Source organism: Benincasa hispida, chromosome 12 (assembly GCF_027475165.1).
Source record: "Benincasa hispida cultivar pf3 chromosome 12, pf3_genome.v1.1, whole genome shotgun sequence".
NCBI lineage: Eukaryota > Viridiplantae > Streptophyta > Magnoliopsida > Cucurbitales > Cucurbitaceae > Benincasa > Benincasa hispida.
Window position 1 is genome coordinate 4,186,468 of NC_143489.1, and position 22,012 is coordinate 4,208,479.

General features: G+C 28.5%; 1 protein-coding gene across 2 annotated transcripts; it reads right to left on the minus strand.

The window, feature by feature from the left end:
* Nucleotides 1–16,535: 16,535 nt before the first annotated feature.
* On the minus strand, nt 16,536–20,706 carry LOC120092886 (putative trehalase). Of its 2 annotated transcripts, XM_039051130.2 has the most exons (12): nt 19,850–20,699; nt 19,448–19,567; nt 19,243–19,358; nt 19,052–19,158; nt 18,854–18,963; nt 18,668–18,740; nt 18,420–18,584; nt 18,243–18,330; nt 18,033–18,132; nt 17,728–17,941; nt 17,536–17,636; nt 16,536–16,634 (listed from the first exon to the last, which is right to left on the minus strand). In XM_039051130.2, the coding sequence occupies exons 1-11, from the start codon at nt 20,473–20,475 to the stop codon at nt 17,541–17,543; spliced, it is 1,815 nt and encodes a 604-aa protein (XP_038907058.2). In that variant the 5' UTR covers nt 20,476–20,699; the 3' UTR covers nt 16,536–16,634; nt 17,536–17,540. The 2 variants fall into 2 exon arrangements, with proteins under 2 accessions (XP_038907058.2, XP_038907056.2); XM_039051128.2 differs by lacking the exon at nt 16,536–16,634 and having other exon boundaries at nt 17,201–17,636; nt 19,850–20,706.
* Nucleotides 20,707–22,012: the final 1,306 nt, after the last annotated feature.

Consider the following 22,012-nt stretch of genomic DNA (forward strand, 5'->3'; position numbering starts at 1 on the left):
AAGAAAAAAGGCTTTACATTTATTTTGATTTAATTAATATAACAATATGAATCTAATATTTTTTTTACGTCCTAAACCTAATATTAAGTAGCTCCCTCTAAGTAAGGGACTCTTTTCTCTCTAATTTCTAGGGATAATTACAAATCATACAAATAATACACTTCTTTGAAAATTAACTTTAGACATTCTTATGATTTGCATCATTTATTAATGAAGACGGTAAGTTTTTAATGGAGTCAATACACATGGCACAAATTAAATAAGCCACGTGTTAACTCCGTTACCAATAACAATGAAATTTAACGGAATGATATGATAGTAAGTGCAAACCATAAAGAAGTTTAAAAATAATTAAAAGAAACAAAAAATATGACTGGTAGAATTTACAATCATCCCTTTTAAGATGTACAAGAGTAAAGAACCTAGAGAACATTATTCTCTAATCCCAAAAGAAGAATAGTCATGTGTTTAAAATGTTAGGTCGAGTCCATCTTAACTCTTTCAAGAATGTAAAAAAAAATCCATTTGACCATCCAAAACCAGTCTATATTCAAATACAAACACCAAGTAAAATCAGATAAGCAATTGATATAAGAAAATAAAAAACGTTCATTAAATTAAGCCTTGTTTATTAACAATTTTGTTTTTAGTCTTCTTTTTATGAAGTTACATTTGTTTTTTTTTAGATTCTATATAATGGTTTTTTAATTCAGTGAAAACCAAATGATTACTAAACGAGAAAAAAAAAGTAAAAGAAAAAGAAAGGTTAGTTGATTCATATACCTAAAGGGACATATTCACCTCCTCCACCAAAATCACCACACTTTTGGACATCATATTTTTCGTGCATATATCCCGTGTGCTTGTAAGCAACATAGTTCATTCGAAGCCATCTCACGGTGATGTCCTCAGCCAATGCTTTGCTTCCTTCAATCTAGACCTCACCAGTCCCTCAACAATCATTTGCTAGATTGGCACCTATTGAGAATGACTAACATAGCAAAAGAAAAGACACGAATTAATTGTTGGTGATTAATTCCAAATTAATTCTTAAATTATTTTTTTATTAAAATTAATTTTAAAATGGGTTTTTTGTTTTTAGAAGCCGATTACCTTTCCTTTAAATAGCTTTTAGTTTTGAAAAGAAAGAGATAGAGTAATTTTGTCTCTCATATTCATATTTTTTCCAATATATCTACTTCTAAGCATAATTTTCATTGATTCCAACGATTCTCCAACTATCTCCATAATGGTCTTTGCTTTTGGTTTCACCCAAAAGGTCCCATACTAATGAAGATAGTCATCCTCAATTATATACCCATGATCCTCTCCTTATCTAACCAATGTAGATTTTGGTCGCATTCCCAACACTCCACTCATAATCTCTATGTTTCATTGTTGTCTTCAGTTTAGCTTGAACATGATTAATGGGTGTGCTTTGTTTATATTTTGAACCTAAGTTCTAGAATGAATCGTTCAGATTTAGAATGTGATCATAATTTTATTGATTCTTATAAATATATTTCATTCTATACTTGTTTTTGACACAGTGTGTTGACTAAGTCATCCAACTGAATGCATAATTTGAAAATTTTGGAGAAAGCTCAACAAATTGAATTTCCACTTTGTGATGAGTAAATAAGTGGACTCATTTATGGTGATTGTCATTTATGCATGTGTTGGATAGTTTGTGTGGTGGGTCTTGAGGTTGTTGATCATCACTCAAATATAATGACTTTTAAGTAAACATATTTTGATGGTATGTTCCACAAATGCCTTCAATTTTTAAATTTCAAACAACTATCAATTTGGACGATGATGATGAAGATTTTCTCAATATGATTCAAATCTTGATTAAAATGAAAATTCAATTTCAAATCTTTTGAAGATATTTGAATACTTCATGAGTAGAAAATTGACTCATGACAAATGCAATAAGGAAATAGTATTGTTATTGTTCTTATACTGTTTTCATATCTTAAATGAGATGTTATTGTGATCTTCTTGAGTATGTCTATTAGCATGTTTACATGAATGGAAATAATATTCCATGTGTGTTACATTCGACAAAGTTTATTCATGATTAAATTGTCATGTTTGACTATTAATTTCATGAAGTTGAAAAGTATTATTATTACTTTTAAATTGAATTTGACTCTATAACATTATTTTGACCATCACCTAGTTTGTTTGTAGAATGAAAATTAAATATCTAAATTGCATCACTTTTATATGGAAGCTTGTAAAATTGATGGTAATTTGAGATATTATCTAAACTATAAAATATGTGGATATTTTATAAGAATTTTTTTTATAGGTATATAAGTTAGAACAACTATTTCCATGAGTATGAGGCTTTTTGGGGTCAAAACCCCAAAGCAAAGTCATGAGAACTTATGTCCAAAGTAGATATAATATCATACTATTGTGAAGATATTTGGAGAGTTGTTATCCCTAATAAGTGATATTTGAGTCATCTCCTAGCTTAGCTATGTTGATATAAATCCTTAGGTGTCGAGCAAAGATGTAGTGGAGCTTCAAAAACAGTCCTGATCTGATCTATAGTTGAACTTTATTAGATAGGTGGTGTGCTCTAGTGAAGTTGTTAACCTAGATAAGAGTTAGATGGATGAATGACTATCTGAGGGGAGGCTCAGTGGTCCTTTGCTCGATGAGAGAAATGTTGAGAATACGACCAAAGTCCCACATGGTTAGATAAAGAGACGATAATGGGTATATATATATATATATATATATATATATATATATATATATATATATCAATTGATTGAAAGCATAAAGTCTTTGTTTTTTTTTTTTTTTTTAAGCCTATCTAGGATATTGAAAAGAGAAAATGAAAATTGAACTTCATAGATTTAGTAGAATTTCTTAAAGGAAATAAACCAAATAGATTTAAATGAATCTTCAAATACTTTGATGCATTTTCTCTATAACTAAAATATTTGAAATTACTCAAATTTATTTGAGTTGATATTGTGATTATTTGTTTGTATGTTGCTGATATACTGTTCTTTGGTGCAAACATAGATGTAAAGTATGATATTAAGTTATTTATGTCCTCATAGGTTGAAAGGAAAGATTAGGTGAGACTAATGTGATACTTGATGTTACTGAAAATGGATTTTCTTTATGACAATCACATATTTAAAATTGTTAAATAGATTTGATACTTTTGGTGACATTCCTGTAAGAACACTTTATAATGACATTCCTGTAAGGGTCCAATTTTTAATTTTACATTTGTAAAAGTTTGAGGGATGAATTTTTACAATTGAAAATTCTATAATGTAATTGTAATTACTATCCTACTTCAAATTGAATTAACCTCACCTTAATTAAATATCCAAATTTTAACTATTTAACTAATATATGGATATCCAAATTGTAATTGTAATTATTATTTTTATTCTATTTAACTATTTTTTGAATTAACCTCACCTTAATTAAATATCCAAATTTTTTTAACCAAATTATATCTTAAATATCCATATATTATTAACTTTTACTTTATTTATATATTTTATTCAAATCTCTGAATGGTTTTTCATTACGTATTCAATTTTATTCAAATCTTTGAATTGTTTTTCATAATTTTTTATATACATTCTTAACAAATTAGCTATATATTTCTCACATTCTTAATAAATTAGTTTTATATACTTGTTTTTGCTATTATTTTAACGATTTGGAAAAAAGAAATATCACTTCGTAAAAAATGGTCATTACTATTTTTGCTATGGCTTTACAACGGATTAGACTCCTCTTTGATGGTCAATGCCATGATTTTCGAAATTTTGAGGTGCATATTCCATCAAATTCATCGCTCCAACAATTTGTGGAATATATCCAAGGTAAAATTTTTTCCATTGAAGATAAAGATATTTTGTAGTTGATATCAATTTTATCCTAGTCCCCCAAATTGATCAAATACATAATTCCAGCAATTTGTGGAATATATCCAAGGTAAAATTTTTCCCATGTTGTTGAAGATAATGATATTTTGTGGTTGATGTCAGTTTTATAGAATTTCCAAATTGATGAAACTACAAATACTAGATAATTATAAAATTAAAAAAAAAAATAGTGTCAGAGTTATGTATACATTGTAATTGTTGATATTCCTTAACAATAATTGTCCTCCTAATTTTGCTCGGGTAGTTAACATAATCTCCATATTTTATATTATTTTAAATTCTATTTAATCACTTTTCGAATTACTCTCACCTTAATTAAATATCAAGATTTTTCTACCAAATTTATATTTTAAACATCCATAAATTGTTAAATTTTATTTTATCCATGTATTTTATTCAAATCTTTGAATGGTTTTTCATTACTTTATACGTATTCAATTTTATTCATATCTTTGAATAGTTTTTCATAAGTTTATACATACATTCTTAATAAATTAGCTATACATTCTTATATTCTTAATAAATTAGTTTATCTATTGTTTTTAATATTATTTTAACGATTTAAAAAAAAATATCACTTCATAAAGAAATGGCCATAATTTTTTATACTGTGTTCATCGATTTAGATTTTGTTGTGGTTTCTTTAACAAGCTATTGTTTTTGCTCTAGCTTTACTAATTAGACTCCTCTTTGATGGTTGATAGGATGAGAAGTCTCACTACCATGATCTTCGAAATTTTGAGGCGCATATTCCTTCAAATTCATCGTTCCAACAATTTGTGGAATATATCCAAGGTAAATTTTTTCCCTCCGCTAAGTTAACTATATTTCATTTGACAATGTACTAGATTGGGTCTGTCAATTCGAATATTGTTGAAGATAAAAATAATTTGTGGTTGATGTCTTATTAGAATAAAAATCAGAGTCGAGTTATGTGTATAGGTTAATTGCTGTCCTCCAAATTTTGATCATGTAGTTAATATAATCTCCATATTTTATTATTATTTTAGATTCTGTTACACCACTTTTTGAATTAATCTCACCTTAGTTAAATATCTAGATTTTTCTACCAAATTTATATTTTAAATATCTATATATTATTAAATTTTATTTTATCCATATATTTTATTTAAATCTTTGAATGGTTTTTCATTACTTTATACGTATTCATTTTTATTCAAATCTTTGAATTGTTTTTCTTAATTTTTTATATATATTCTTATTAAATTAGTTATACATTGTCATATTCTTAATAAATTAGTTTTATATACTACTTTTGCTATTATTTTAACAATTTGGAAAAAAAAAATATTACTTCGTAAAAAAATTGTCATAACTTTTGTTACTCACACAAAGTGTTCATCGATTTAGGTTTTGTTGTGGTTTCTTTAACAAGCTATTGTTTTTGTTATGGCAACAGATTAGACTCCTCTTTGATGGTCGATGGGATGAGAATTCTCACTGTCATAATTTTTGAAATTTTAAGGCGTATGTTCCATCAAATTCATGGTTCAAACCATTTTTGGATTGGTTCCCTCCAATGAGTTAACTATATCTTGTTTGCCAATGTATCGGATTGGTTCGGCCAATTCAAATCTTATTAAGATTTTTTAAGATAAAGATATTATGTGGTTGATGTCGATTTTATCAAAGTCCCTCAAATTGATTTATGTATAGTGGTTGATCATGTCTCATCTGTTGGCCCGAACACAGGAAATACACTATATTTAAATAATGAATTAGCAAACATTGATCCAGCACTAAAATCGTTGATTTCCAAGATTTTGATTCCTTTCAATCTTTATTCCCATTAGAGTAGGTTTATCTTCTAGGAGCAAGTTTGTATTGAAGAAAGCGGTTTATTTCATATACACATGGATTAGACATTTTGTCAAAATGCATTGTTTAGTGTGTGATAGTTGTCTAGGTAGAGTACATTTGTTTCAAATGGTTTTGAAACTCTCACACTTTTAGAATTCCACGTGGGGTGGTTTTGATAATTGTTAATCGTTAGTTTCTAATTTTATTATTTGTTTTGCTATTTTTACAATTTTAAAATTTTTTTGCTATTTATCCAAATGAAAACTTAAATTTTGCTATTTATCTAGTCAAGCCTTATCTATATTTCACCATAAACAAATCAAACAAACAACTTGACCAACTCGCCCAAGCCATGCTATAGTTGGTCCCCCTCCAACATTTATTTATTTACTTATTTATTTTAAAATTTATATCCCTAGATTTTAAGGTAATTAAAACTTCTCGAGGATAATTATATCAAATTTAAATTCTAAATTTTTATAAATATATCAATTTAAACTTTTTATTACATTTCATTTAGATAAATATTTTGTGAGACTTATAATATTATTAAGTAAACCTTAATTTCTTTCAAAATATCTCATGCGTCAATTTTAATCTTCCATTTTATTTTAGTCCAACATTTAAAGAATACATTCCTACACATGTAGGAATTTAGTCTTGAGAAAAAAATCAACGGCAATTTTAATGAGTGGTCTTAATTGACTTAGACAATTAAAGAGTTTAATTGATACAATTATATGTCTCACACGATATATTTTATACAAAACCTAAAGGACATAATATAATATGTCTCACACAATGTATACAACTTAAGAGTTTAATCTTCAAGCATGGTTTAAATTAATCCACTTATTACAATTTCAAATTTAATAGATACAATTATATTTCTCACATAATATATTTTAAATAAAATTTAAAGAGTGGTATAAATTGATACATTTACGAAATTATAAAATTTAAATTGATATAATTTCTAGTTATATATAATTAATATACAATCCTAAAGTTAAGAGTATAAATTGATTTCCGCCGCTCCCTTCCCCACTAATGATTAATTACTGGTTATTTGATAAACAATTTGTTTTTCCAAATTAAATTTATAAAGCATACTTTCACCGATATGGTTTTATAAACACTCCGTCAAATTCTAAAAGCTAAAAGAATAGTTTTCAAAAACTCTTTGCTTTGTTGAGAATAGTATGGCTATAATTTGAGGGTCGGTTTAGATTGAAAAAACATATATATTTTTCAAAGTAGTCGGTTTCTTTTTAATCTATCTTGAGTGGTTGTCAAATATTTCAATTTTTTTCCAAAATGACTTATTTTCAAAATTAAACATTTAAAAAGTTAAACCCAAACACACCCTAAATTTATTTAGGAAATGTGAAAATCATAAATGAATAATTGGGAGAAAACAAGTATACATTTTATAAATAGAGAACTAAAAACTAAGGCTCCATTTGGTAACCATTTTTTTTTTTTTTTTTTTTTTGAAAATTAAGTCTATTTCATTCACATTTCTTACAAGAGTTGCATCTTTTTTAAGTATAGTAGTTGAATTATTAGCTAAATTTCAAAAATAAAAACTACTTTTTTTTAGTTCTCAAAATTTTGATTCCTAATCATCGGTGAAAAGTATATAACAAAAAGAGAAATTTAGAGGTGGAATTAATTTTTAAAAACAAAAACCAAAAATAAAATTGTTACCAAATGGGACTCTTATCAAATAGAAATTTAATTTTTGAACTTTTAATTTTATGTCTAAAGTTTTGAAAATTAAAAAATAGAAAATAAAATTTAAAATTAATTCTCTTGATTTTCAAAACATAGCTTGGAATTTTGAAAATGTCTAAGTGTAGGAGTTTTTAAGTTTAAGTTTCAAAAATCATAAACCAATATATGTGTGTGTATATATATTATTTAAGTTTTAGGGTTGTAAAATTATAGAGACGAAACTGATAAATTTTTCATTAAGAAAAGCTAGTTACTAGTAATAAAAAAATGGAAAATGAGGATAGAAACTAGACTTGCCAAAATTTCCTGCAAGATCAAATGTCTGTGGGCCCTGTCCCAATTCGGGTGGAGAATTCCTGATTTGACTGGGGATGGGGTCAAATCAGGGACCTCTTTAGGTTCTCCAAACCGAGGACGGAGTGAGGATGGGGAGGGTATCCCTACCCCATCTCCAACCCTAATTTTGCCCTAATTAGATTTTTAAATATTTTTCTAAATATATATATATTAGGTATTTAATTTTTTACATTTAATCTAGTTTTTAATTTAGCTCAATCTAAACCCAACTAAAATGTAACTCCAAATCAAAGAGAATTTTAGGAAAACAAAATTTAAAAAAAATAACCATAGAAAAATAAAAGAGAAAATGAGGAATGGGTCCTCGCGGGGACCTGTTTCTCTAACGAGGATGGGGATGGGGATCCCTCCCCACTCCACTCCGACTCAATCCTAATAGGAACAACGTTAAATCACATGCCTTTGTTACTATTTAAACTAAGAAAGTAGAGAGAAGCCTTTTTGTTTTCATCTATGTCTATTATTTTGAAAAGATGATTCAGAAAAATGGACAACTCAATTCTTGAGTGTCGATATATTCTCTATATAATATCACATAAATTAGAATATTTGCTTATTCAAATTTGCTCGACAATATAATGTCTTGGAAATGAAGATAAGATTGAAAATAACAACTTTATTTCAATTGTAAGCATTTGAAAATTCATTACAAAGTACATACTAGGGAAGCTAAAATCGAAAATGAACATATAATTCGTTTTTTCAAAATCAAATATTCAAATCTTCAGATTCCACTTGTTTTTTGAAAGATAAAAATCATGAATTATCTAAGTTATTGTGACTAAAATTATAAAATATAAATTAAATTATGATGAACGATGATAGGGAACATCGCTTTCAAAATTTTTAAACAATCAATAACTATGAAAAAGATAATTAGATAAATAATTTTTTTATGAAATATTTTTATCATTGAAGTGGCTAATAAAGATTCTTTGTGTGAAGGAATAACAATATTTGAATTATAAATTTGACTTTATGTTACTAACATTGGTATGCCAAATTAAGCTAGATTTGTGTTGGCTTAAAATTTGTTATATATTGTATTAATTAATAATCTTAACATTTCAATTTCAATTGTAATTTAAATTTAGATAAATGTTAGCTTTATCAAGAAATAAAAATAAAGAATAATGAGGCGTAGATTTGAGATCCGAACCCAAACTTTTCTTTTCAATACAATAGAAATATAACAATTTGAAATACATACATTTTGGTCACAAGCCTATCTATGTCAATTTAGTTACGCTCATTTTAATCAAACTCTTCTTTCTAATGGTTAGAGAGTTCGATCTCCATCTTCACAATTATTGCACTAATCAAAATTAATAATGATATAGAAATTACTTCTTCCAATCCAGAATTCCAAATAAAAAATTGTAATGTAGCATTAAAAAAGTTTTTGGCAATTAAAAAGTTGAAATGTAAAGTATATAAAAGTTTTTTTTTTTTTACGCAACCTGCTTGTTGATGGGAATGTGAGCATGTAGAGAAAGATTCTACCACCTCACAACCACAATTTAAAAGCTTACATAGAAGTACTGATAAAAAAAATCTCCTCACAAATCAAAATCTTTCAATTTAGGACAATAACTTTTCTTAAAAGCTTTTTAATATTGACCAAAAAGCTTGAATCATTCTCAAAAAATTTCGTGGACGATAAGAGTCCGAGGTGCTATTCCACTTAACTTGCTTTTTTGGTTAGTATACCAAAAAAAAACACGTAGTTTATGTAATTTATCATATAAACTAATATAATTACTAAAGTTGTATTTATTCTCGTTTATATATAGTTGAATATAGTTCAATTGATTATTTTCAACTAAAAAGTTAATACTGAATGCACCAACATTTATGCATCCCTTCTCATAACTCACACCAAAAAACAATTAAATTATTTCAAAAAAGAAATGAGAAGAATTTGCCATATGACAAATTTTAATTGGACAATTTGATAGGATGTACAGAGATAGGTGCTACCCAACATGCACAATTGTAATCTTTCTACCACTTCTTTGATATTGTTCACCTAGAAAAATATAAAATGTCAAGTATACCAAGCTTTTTACTCCAATGAAATGTAGTTGAAATAAAACAAATTTTGGCCAAAAAAAAAAAGGAAAGAAAAAGATCCTTGGAATGCATTTTTCATGTGTCATATATGGTAGATGAAGGGGACCAGTGGATTTAATTTCTATCAAATATGTTTGAAGAAGAAAAGGTATCACTTTATATATTGCTTTTAAATTGCCCATTGAAAAAGAAGTAAATAGTACCTTTGGTTCGAAAGGACAAAATATTATTCGAACTCCAAAAAAAAAAAACAAAAAAAAAATCCCTTTTCCAAGTCTGTGTATTTGGCCCAACGAGTTGAGAAGTAGAAATAGTAAATTTCACTCCTTGTTCGATTGAAGGACTTGGTGAATCACACTATTAAAAAACAGCGATTTTATATTTTATCAATTCCTTACATTATGTCTCAAAAGTTCAATACTCTATAGGTTTCATAAATCCTTACTTCTTACTATTTCATTCTTTACCCAAAATATCCGTTAAGAAAAACAATTGATCAACAATATATAATAATGAATAATCAACTATTAAATTTTATTAAATCAAAATATTTTATCGATTTATTTTCTAAACTTTTAATTTTATCAAATTACACGTTCGGAATATCCTTTAAATTAATGTTAAATAAAATTTAACATTAATTTTTCTTTTTTAAAAAAAACATAGCTTGAATTTTGAAAATGAAGTTTAAGTTCAAATATTACATGGTTATCATAAATTTATATATACATATATATAGAGTCTTGGGGTTGAAATAAAATTATAGAGACAAAACTGAAAATTTATGATTAAGAAAAGTTAATTAATAATAATAATAATAAAATGGAAAATTATTTTAAATGACAAATCTGCTAAAAATATTTATAAATAATAACAAAGCATCACAATCTATATGTGATAGACAGCGATAGACTACTATTTATGTCTCTTATGACATAGATAGTAGTCTATCATTGTCTATCACAAATAGAATGTGATATTTTGCTATTATTTATAAATATTTTGATTCATTTTCCTATATATGAAAATAACTCCTAAAATAATAAAATATAGGTTAAGTTACGATAATGGTTGAATCATGTTTTTTTTAAAAAAAAAAATCAATCAATATTGGATAAATATTCTTTAATGGAATATTTTTATAGTGAAGTGGCTAATAGAGATTCTTCGTGTGAAGAAAGAACAAAATTTGAATTATAAATTTGTTATGTGGGTGCGTTTATATATATTGTTAGGGAGGGGATAATATACGAACCACACACCTCATGATTTACTAATATTCCTATGTTGAGTTATACTCATTTTAACTTATAAATGTATATATATCAATTAACAATCTTAACATTTCAATTTCAGTTGTAATTTAAACTTAGAAAAGCATTAGTTCAACAACTTTGATGGACGGTAAGAGTCCAAGGTGCTATTCTACCCAATTTACTTTCGTGGCAAATATACCACAAGAAAATGTGGTTTGTGTAGTTTATCATACAAATTAATATAATTGCTAAAGTTGCCTTTTACCAATACAGCTGATTTGGTTATTCTCAATTAAAAAGTTAAAATATGAATCTTTATATCATTTCTTTAATATTGCTCAACTAAAAGAAATCTTAAATGTCAAAATATACTAAATCTTTTTCTCCAATCAAATATAGTTGGAATAAAACATATTTGGGCCAAAAAAGGAATCTTGAACCATATATAATAATGAATAATCAACTGTTAATTTTATTAAATGAAAAATAGAAAATCAAAATGTTTTAATTTATTTTCTAGCACCTTAAAAAAATGTTGCAATTTCCATCCGGATAGGTTTTCATGAAAATTTATTATAAAAAGTTCATATATGCTATCATTTAATTATAAAAGATGTGAATGATAGAAAATAGATCAGATTAAAAGAAAATTGAATCATAACTTTTTTTTTCTTTTTTTTTAAAATTGAATCATAACTTTTTTTTTCTTTTTTTTTTTCCTAAATTTGTGAGTATTGATAGAGTTATTTATGGTTGAAATTATTTATATTATTGAAATTAGTAGTTTACTAATTAATTTTTATTATGATTTGTTTTTTAAAGAATCAGTGGATATATAAGTAAAAATTGAATAGATTTTAGAAATGGTAACATTTAACTTAGTTTAAGGTGCAATTTGATCAACTTGAAAGCTTTAAAATAAAATTGATGAAATATGATAGATTTAAGGGTAAAAAAACTTGAATTTTTTTCAAAAAGATGAAGAAGGATAAAGGAAAAAAGAGTTAATTTACATGAAGAGAAAAAAAAAACTTTGAACTTTATTTTTTGTTTAAATAATACTTTTATCCTTTAAAAAATTACAATGTTCTAAACTATTGTTGGAGTAGAAACTCTTAAGAGATTATCTAGGGGAAGAGTCGAGTAGGGTATAACTTCACTCCTTATTTAGACTAAGGAATTCTAAATTTATTATGAGTCCCACGATTTGTTAACATCAATTTCATGACTGATTAACTCCTTACATTGCGAACTCCATGACTAAACAATTTCATTCATTTCTCTAGACGTCACCTTAGAACTTCTAATAAAAATTGGACCTAGAATTGTGTGGTGTTGTAACCCAGAATAAAAGTGAGATGCCACATGAATTGTGTGGTGTTGTAACCCAAAACAAAAATTAGATTGTCAGTTACTACATATTCTAGATCACTATCACATTATTCTAATTTTCAACTTTCATCCAAAATTTTAAAGAGTTTTTACTTTAAAGATAATTTTAAAACATTTATAAAAGGTCAACAATGATATTGTAACTTTAAATATATATATATATATATATATATATTTGGAACAAATGACACAATTTAAGTAGACTTTTGCATTCTAAATTGATAAATTCAAATCCAGCAAAAACAATTGACTTTAGTTACATACTTCAAAAAAAAAAAAAAAATCTTTTGTTACGAGAAATTGTGTGGACACACAAAGAATTAGGTAGTGGATTCCCCTACAGAGAGTTACGGTTCCTATGATTCCAACTATCTAATGGTATGTCAGATTCAACCTACGGCTATACTCAATGCCTCAACGATACATAATCTACGCTGTATCCAACTCGGCACCCTTTGATGGGCCCATGGCTTTTATTCTGCCTATTTTTATTCTTTGGTAAAATGTTGATGAGAAAAGAAGCAAAAGGTTATTTTATTTTATGCACGAGCATAGTTACTTCAACCTATTTGGGTGGCAATGCACAAGTGCAAAGAAATATTTTATTACTACCACAATCACAATTTCAAAGCTCACATAGAAGTTGATGAGCACGAACAAGTAGACTTGTGATGTGTAACCCTATTGAAAATAAATGGTATAGCCTCCTGAGCAAGCGCCTACTGTCAGCAAGTAATACAGGAGATACTCCAGAGATCAAACCCAAAAAAATGGCTTTTCTCATGAATATACATGCAATGTAACAGGAAAAAATTGTTGGGAGATGGTGGTTTTAGTGAAAAATAGATAAAAATGAGAATGATAATAGAGTGTGACTCAAATATGTACATACCCTTTGGCTAGAGAATGTCACCTTTCATGCAATTGCAAATTTGTCACAAACTCTAGTATGGTGAACCTTATTCAACACTTATTCGATCTTCTTGAAGTATCTTTAGGAGTCTAAGCCATTAGACCTATATTCTTGGTTAATGAGAATTTAGTTAAATAAGAACACAATCTAAGACCTTAAAGGTTTTGCCCTGTGTCTAGGGTAAACAAACAAAGACTTATGTTTAAATTATTTTCCTAGATTGCTTTTTATGAAAGCAAGTTTTATATATCCTTTCAATATTAAACTCAATTTTTGTATATTAATTTAGATGGTCAGTCTAGATTAATAATTAAAATAAACTCAATAACAGTAAAGAATAAATACTGATATTTTTTGCACATGAAAAGTTTATTCTCTCCCTTTGGGGTATTTACATATTTGAATCATAAATGAGAGTTTAGCTCATAATGAAATAAAAAAAGAACAACAAAACAAAAAGAATATTAAAAGAAAAACTCGAGAGAATGAAAATATCAATATGATGGACTTGTATTAACTTAGTTAATGGAATGAAAGTACAAAGTTAGAATCTAAAGGAAACTTATAACTACAAAAAACCATAAGATAGATGAAAAGAAAAATGAAAACAAGAGACTAAAACAATGCTGGAATTTAGATATAAAATTATGAGAACTAGGGGTGTTCAAAAAACCCAATAACTCGACCAATTCGGACTACCCAACCCAAAAACAATTGGGTTAGATTTTATTTTGGGTTGGGTTGGGTTAAAAATGTTAAAAAAATATTAAATTCGGATTGGGTCTAGGTTACCCCATTTCAGAATCAGGTCAACCCGACCCGACCCAAATATATATATATATATATATATATATATAAAAGTTTAAAAAAAAAAAAACTAATAGGGTTTATTATTAGCCAACCCGAATTTTTGGGTTGGTTCACAAAAATCTTCCAACTAGCCCAATCAATCAACCCAACTTCCTCTTTCAAAGATAGTTGAGTATTACCACCTTAAATCTTTTGATAAGGGTGGATTGGTTAAAGAGTAGCAAGAACTCAAAATGCTAACCATCTGCTTAGCTGCTAGGGAATGCAATTACATTAGAAATTGTAATTCTGGAATTTGCATCAATTTCCATAATTATAAGGATTTTCAATGGTCTTGTTACGGAATATTTCTATTTCCTTGAAATTCCTTCTTAATTCAAATAAAAATACAGTAAAACAATTCAATAACTTAGGTTTCTAGAGCTAAACAAGTCAAATAAAGGAGACTTATAAAAATTTTTAATAAATAAACTAAATCAAAATCTTTCAATATGGGACAATAATTTTTTTTTTTTTTTTATTATGGGCCAAAAATCCGTCATTCTCAACAATTTTCATGGACGATAACAGAATAAAAATAATATAATTACTAAAGTTGTCTTTTATTTCGTTCACATATTATTGAATACAACTCAATTGGTCATTTTCGACTTAAAAAATCATAAATGTCAAAATATATCAAACATTTTTCTCCAATGAAATGTAGTTGAAAGAAAACAAATTTTGGCAAGAAAACAATGGCGGGGGCTTTAATATCTGGCAAATATGTGTGAAGAAGAAACTATGTCGTTGTGGGTGAATTTTGACCTAACAAAATAGGCCAAAATTAAGAAAAGATAAGTGAAAATATGCCAGATAAAGTGGAGTTAATTCAAATAAATCCAGATGATATCTAATCAGTTGTCTATCTTATATAATCCTAACTTATTAGGATCAAGAAAGAGGAAAAAGTAAACTCTATTTCATTCTTCCTATAAATACATTATTATCTTATCTTTTGGTCTTATTTGATAATCATTTGATTTTTTATTTTTTAAATTAAGCTTATAAGCACTACTTTCACACATAAATTTCTATGTTTTGTTATTTTTTTTACTAATATTTTCAAAAGTCCATCAAGTTTCAAACACTTGTTTTCATTTTTAGAAATTAATTTGGCTAAGAATTCAAGTTTCAAACACTTGTTTTCATTTTTAGAAATTAATTTGGCTAAGAATTCAAGTTTCTTTAAGAAAGGTGAAAAACATAGTAGAAAGTCTGAGAGAAAACAAGCATAAACATTTCAAAAAATAGAAAAAAAAAATGAAATCGTTATCAAATGGGACTTTAGTCTCTGAAGTTTTAATTCTATGTCTATTTGGTCAATAAACTTTGAAAATTCAAAAACAACAAACAAATTTTAAAATTCATTCTTTTAATTTTCAAACAATTATTTGGATTTTTAAATCATTCCTAAAAAATAGATAACAAAACAAACAAACTTACAAGTGAAATAGTGCTTTAAGTCTAAATTTAAAAAACCATACATCAAAAAATCAAATCTATACTATGTAAAAGCGGCTATGGACTATGGGAGAGAAACATTTGTTTTTTCTTTTTGCCCTTTTTAGTGATGGGTTATGAGTTATACAACATAATTTTAAATTAAAATCATTAAAAAAAAAATTGAGTGTTCACTTGTAAATTAGATTTGAAAATTTTGTTATTGTATATGTTTAAATTAGATTTTTTTTTTTTTTTTTTTTGTTATTATTCACGTGTAGATTTTGGATATTCGATTTTATTGATGTAAAATTTGATTATCTCTAATATTTAATTTTAATATTCACATCAATGATTAAAAAAACGTAAATAATTAATTATAGTTGAATTTCAAAAGCGTGACAATGAAAACCTCTAAATCTTAAGATGAATTGGTAAAGGAATTTTTTTTTATATTCTTTATTTCTTACAATGTTATTCTCAATATTTTTCTTAATTTTTGTATTATTCATTGAATTTTTAAAAAGTCAAATGGTAGAGGAATTCAAAAATACCTTTCGGTTAAATTGGTTTGAGAAATTTTATCTTTTGCATAGGCCCGGGTTATATGAAATTGCAACAATAAGGATGTCCAACATTGTGAAAAACTAGATGCCAACTTATCTTTGCTATCTCTTCCCCGCCTCTTCGCTTGTAAGTTTTTACTTCAAGTTTCTTATCAAAAATTTTAAAAACATATATATAAAAATAAAACTAATCAAAAAAGAAAAAAAAAAAGAAAAAAACCAATATAATTTCGGGATTTTTCTATGCTCTTTCCACCATTGTGATTATGCCATTATTTCAGTTCGGTTAAACCTCAAAAACACAGTGAACAAAATTTTAAATATGGATAATAATCGATGAATTTTGGCTCACTATCTTAGACCTTTATTGTATCTAAAAAAGAAAAATAAAAAAGTTGATAAAGGTCTAGAAGAAAGAAGAACATGGAAATATTCTTGGTGTGGTTAGACAATATTAATAAAATTCTGAATTATTATTTTATTTGAAAATGAGGAAATTTTTGTAAGGGGCTGCCTAATTAAAAAATTAATCCTTCTTGGTCAGATTTTCGGGACTCTTAAAATGAAAACCTGGCAATTTTTCTTACGATAAGTTAGTAATTTCATTAAGAATTGAGGGCAAAATACTGTGAAAACTTGAAAGAGACATTTGCTTTTAATAGTCAGGCCAATGTTCTATGAATAGAAAATTATCTTCTAGCAAGAAACTTCAATTAAATAAGGATTTAAAATTGTTTGAGCCCAACAATATTGGTATTAGTAGTGGTGATTTATTGGTAAAGGTAATAGTAGATAGTTTGTTTAAACTCAATGTCGTGGATGCAAATATTTCTGAATTTTTTATGTTTAATGCAAATATTAAAAAGAAAAAAAGGCTTTATATTTATTTTGATTCGATCAATATAACAATATGGATCTAATATTTTTCTACTTCCTAAGTATCTCCCTCCAATTAAAAATCATATAAACAATACCCTTCTTTGAAAATTAACTTTAAACACTCTTATGATTTGCATCATCTGTTAATCAAGAATGATGTGATGGTAAGTGCAAACCATAAAGGAGGTTTAAAACTAATTAAAAGAAACAGAAAATATGACTTAGAATTTACAGCCATCCCTTTTAAGATGTACAAGAGTGAGGAACCTAAATAATATTATCCTCTAATCGCAAGAGAAGAATAGTCATCTTGCCGTGTTTAAGAAGTTAGGTGGCAGTCTATATTTTGATCTTTTGGCCATCCAAACTCTTCAAGGAATGCCAAAACAACTCCATTGGACCATCCAAAACCAGTCTACATTCAAACACAAACACCAAGTTAAATCAGATAAGCCATCGATATAAGAAAATGAAAAACGTTCATTGAACTAAGTTCATTCATATACCTGAGGGACATATTCACCTCCTCCACCAAAGTCACCACACTTTTGGACATCATATTTCTCATGCATATATCCCGTGTGCTTGTAAGCTACATAGTTCGTTTGAAGCCATCTAGCAGCGATGTCCTCAGCCAATGCTCTTGCTTCTTTCAATCCGGATCTCGCCAGGCCCTCGACAATCATGTGTTGGATTGGCGCCCAACCGTTTGGAAAATCCCTTTTGTTGACAGAAGGTTTTAGTATGAATATCAAACAAAGACATTCAAAAGGAAAAAATAGACTAGTTCCCAAGATTCAGAACTGCTAACCATTGTTCTCCTGAATTAATCATTGAAGTTGCAATCCCAGCATTGCACAACAAGCCTGAGTTCCGTAAACTTTTTAAGACTTTCTTCATCTGTCTGCTATCTACTTATAGAAAAACAAATTATTTCAATTAGTCTTAGCATTCCTAATCTAAACTTCCAGAGAAATTTGGCTAAACAAGGCTAATGAACAGGAGGAAATTAGCTACAAACCGGAGTAGAATGATTCGATCCACAACGGAATGAAGTTTGAAGCGTAGACATTCTGGTTCTGGTTTCGAGCATCCCATGTATGAGTACCCTGGAAGCACCAAAAGTTTCAATCAACATAACTACTAAAGGAAAACATTCAGAAGCTGAGAATTTTTCAGTGTTGTATATGGTACTTACCTTGTATAAGCCATTATCAAGCCAGTAATCAAGCCATTGTCCCTTCTCTGAATTCCAGAAAATAGAGTTGATTGTCTTCTTTCTGACTAGAGAAGCCTCAAAAAAGTGCTTTGCCGTGCAGTAATCTCCAACAGCTCTTGCCAAATTGGAAATGTCAAGTTCCATCTGAATCAAAGCATACACATCAGTTGTGCTAATGGCAGTAAAAAGAAACGTCGAGATTTTCAAAGAAATCATCCAAGCCATACCTTGAGTATAAACACATTGAGATCAACTGGCAAGATTGAAGTTGTAGCCAAGGTTGATAAGTCGGTCGAATCCCTTTAAGAAGCAAACTCAAAAGCATTAAAAACTTCATTGCTATGATTCTTGAAAAATGAATCAAACTCTCAACTCAGCAGATAATTAAGATCTGAGATCACAATGTGTTGTACCTCATCCATCTTGAACTGAAATCCCAACCAGATTCGGCTGCTGATGCGATTTCCCGATATAGATGTTGTTTTTCATTGCTATTAACAAACTTTGAGGCAAGCTTCTCATCCTGTCAGTAGTAAATCTTACTGTGAAATAAAAGATTTGCATATTATTGTTTCAAATGCAGGCAAATGGGATTAAAGAAGAAAACACACCAGCAGTGACGATTCCGGCCTCGGCTCGTTCCACATTGCATAGTATCTAGATAAAGAGTGATATCCATTTCCACCAGGAGCATCCTGGATAGTAATTGAATGGAATCCTAAAACCAAAAGAAAAAGACTACATTACAAATTGATAAAGTCATATATTTGATCGAGTAAGAAACATGGGTGTCTTGTCGTACCTGAATTCCAAAACTTATGCTCTTTGATTAAAGCAGGGAGTGCATTTCTCACGAACTCTAAATCTACTGTCCTAAGGTATATATCATAAACCATGGAACTCAAAAGGGGAGGCTGACTGCAAATGCAATTGAAAGTTTGTTAATGAGTCCAAACTGTATTGATGAGGAAGTTATTGTAGAACAGTCCAAGAGATGATTTATTTACCTTCTGTTGGTGTAATAAGATCTGGCACCATTCAGAACATGGCCAAACTCATCAATCATTGAAATGAGATTAATAACAATTCCCTTTGCAGTATCATACATTTTACTAGCTAACAAACCTCTGCATAGAAATATAAAAAGAAAAAAAAAACCATTATCAAGCAGAACAGAGCCAAGAAAAACAAATTAGGGAACAACCCCACCAAGTTTGTCGTAACTCGAGAAAATTATAATATATCATTTTCATTCTACTGTCAGATTTCCTCTTAATCAAAATTTTCAAGCTAAGCATTGTTTTTTCACAAAATGACAAAATGGGTGATAGAGCCAAAGAAAAGGGTTAAAATGTTGCAGAGTAAAAAAATCTTGAAAAGAATTTGAGCCCTAAATTATGCCGCCGTACCTGATAATCCAATAGGAATCCCAATAGTAAACTTCCCGGAATCTGGAACCGGGAACGACAACAGGCTCCGGCAACGGCAACAGAGTGTGGGTTTCCGGCCGATGAATGAGATCATCGGAAACTCTTCGGCTAAGATTCTTCCAGAAATTATGAATATCCAAAGCCCAAGCTCTAACCTCCGAATTCTCAACTTTGGGCAAAAACCCAATAGGCTGAGGGACAAAATCAACCGGCTCAGAGTAAACCAAGTCGGTTCCAGCACTATCGAAATAGTCCGTAATGAAGGTTTTCAAATTCTCAACGGAGACAGAGCCATTGGAGGATCGTTCAAGTGCATCGAAAGCGGTTTCGGTGGAATCCAAATCGAATTTCAGAGACAAATCGACATAGTATTTAAGATCAAAATCCAATTTCCCAAACGAGTTTAGGGCTACAACCTGAAGACGCTCAAGAAACTTGACGAGATTGGTGACCGGAACCACAGGGCCCCTATCGACGAGGCGGGGGGAGAAAACTTCCGGCAATGTGGCGGTGGCGGGACGGAGTAATGGCATGATAAGGAATAAATGGAAGAGGGTTAATGGAGAAAAGGGAATGGGAGGAAAATGGGGTTGAAAGAAAGCCATATTTATGGAGGAAGAAAACGCGGAGGAGGTGAGAGAGGTGATGACGGAGTGAGGAGTAGGAGAGAGAAAAGTGGTACAGAGGAGAGAGAGAGGGATTTGAGGCGAGGAAGAAGGTGATGACTAGGATTGATGTGGGGAAGTTTTGTTGTTGAAGAACATGGGGAAACGAGAAGGTTTGAAGAGGAGAATTGAAAGAACAGTGTGTTTGGTTTGAATTGAATTTTTGTGTCCAATGGTCTTTGCCCAATTGCCATTTTCTTTAACTTTTTCTTGGAAACTTCTCTCTCTTCTTCTAAAAAAGTGCAAATTTTTTTACAGATGAGATATGGTTGGATTCAAGTCATTTTCAGATGCTTTTTGGAACCTTTTTTATTTTATTCATTTTAGAGTTCAATTTGGAGTTTGGTTTCTTTTTTCAACTTATATTTACTTCGATACCATCTATTTACTTCATTCAACGATATGTGATATAAATATAATTTTCTTTTCACTTTTGATTATTGTCCTCAACCTATCTTATTTGGAATCTTGTTATGATATTTGTAATTTTTGAATGAAATATACGTCTTTTGTAACTTAAATGCATATTTTCTATAACCGATATGATTGTAGATATACATGATTATGAATATTCATATTAATAATATATTTGATATACATACATACGTACGTATGTACACACAAAACATAAAGGGTCTAGATAGAGTTCTAGCAATCTCACAGTGACGCATGTTATTTTTAGAGGTTGAAGCACTTTCCAATATTTATTTGGACCATTGTTCAATGTTGCTTCAACTTGAAGTTAGTTTGATGGTGAAGCGTTTGATAAAGCCATTGCAGTGTGCTTAAACAAGCATTTGGGAAGTTCCATGATGAATCCTATGTCGGCACATTGTCAACGGATGAATGCATGTACATGTGCACACGTCCACCCACACGCACACACAATAATTGATTTAAAAATCTAGCTGGTAAAATTGGAACACACTCAATTGATATATTTAACAAACTAGATTGGTAAAAATTGAAATAACAAAGTAAAATATAGGAATAACCTAAAAAGATGTAGAATGTTGTTGTTTTATTTTCCTTTAAAGTTAACCATAAAGACTAAAATACTTGCACATGGAAAATATAGGAACAAAGTAAAACATCTTTTAGTTTTTCATGGAGCAAACAAAACAACCATAAATTATAAAAAAAAAAAACTAATAAAATAATATCCTTAGCCACAAGCAAGTCAAACCTCCTAGAGTAAAGAGAAAACATAAAAGTTGAATCATGCATTACCAAAGTAAAACATGAGTAAAATTGAGTGAAAATAGTAGTACATTTAAATTAATAATTAATATTTTTAAGTCAAAACAATACTTTAAAAGATGAAGATGAAATTTATTATTTGAAAAACTAAGAAGCAAAATAGAATTTAAACTTTGAATTTGGTATCTTCTCTTAACTTGTTTTGATTTTGAACTTGGACTAGTTGTGGTCAGCATGATTTTTTTTTTTACCATTTTTATATATATAGACTGGGTTT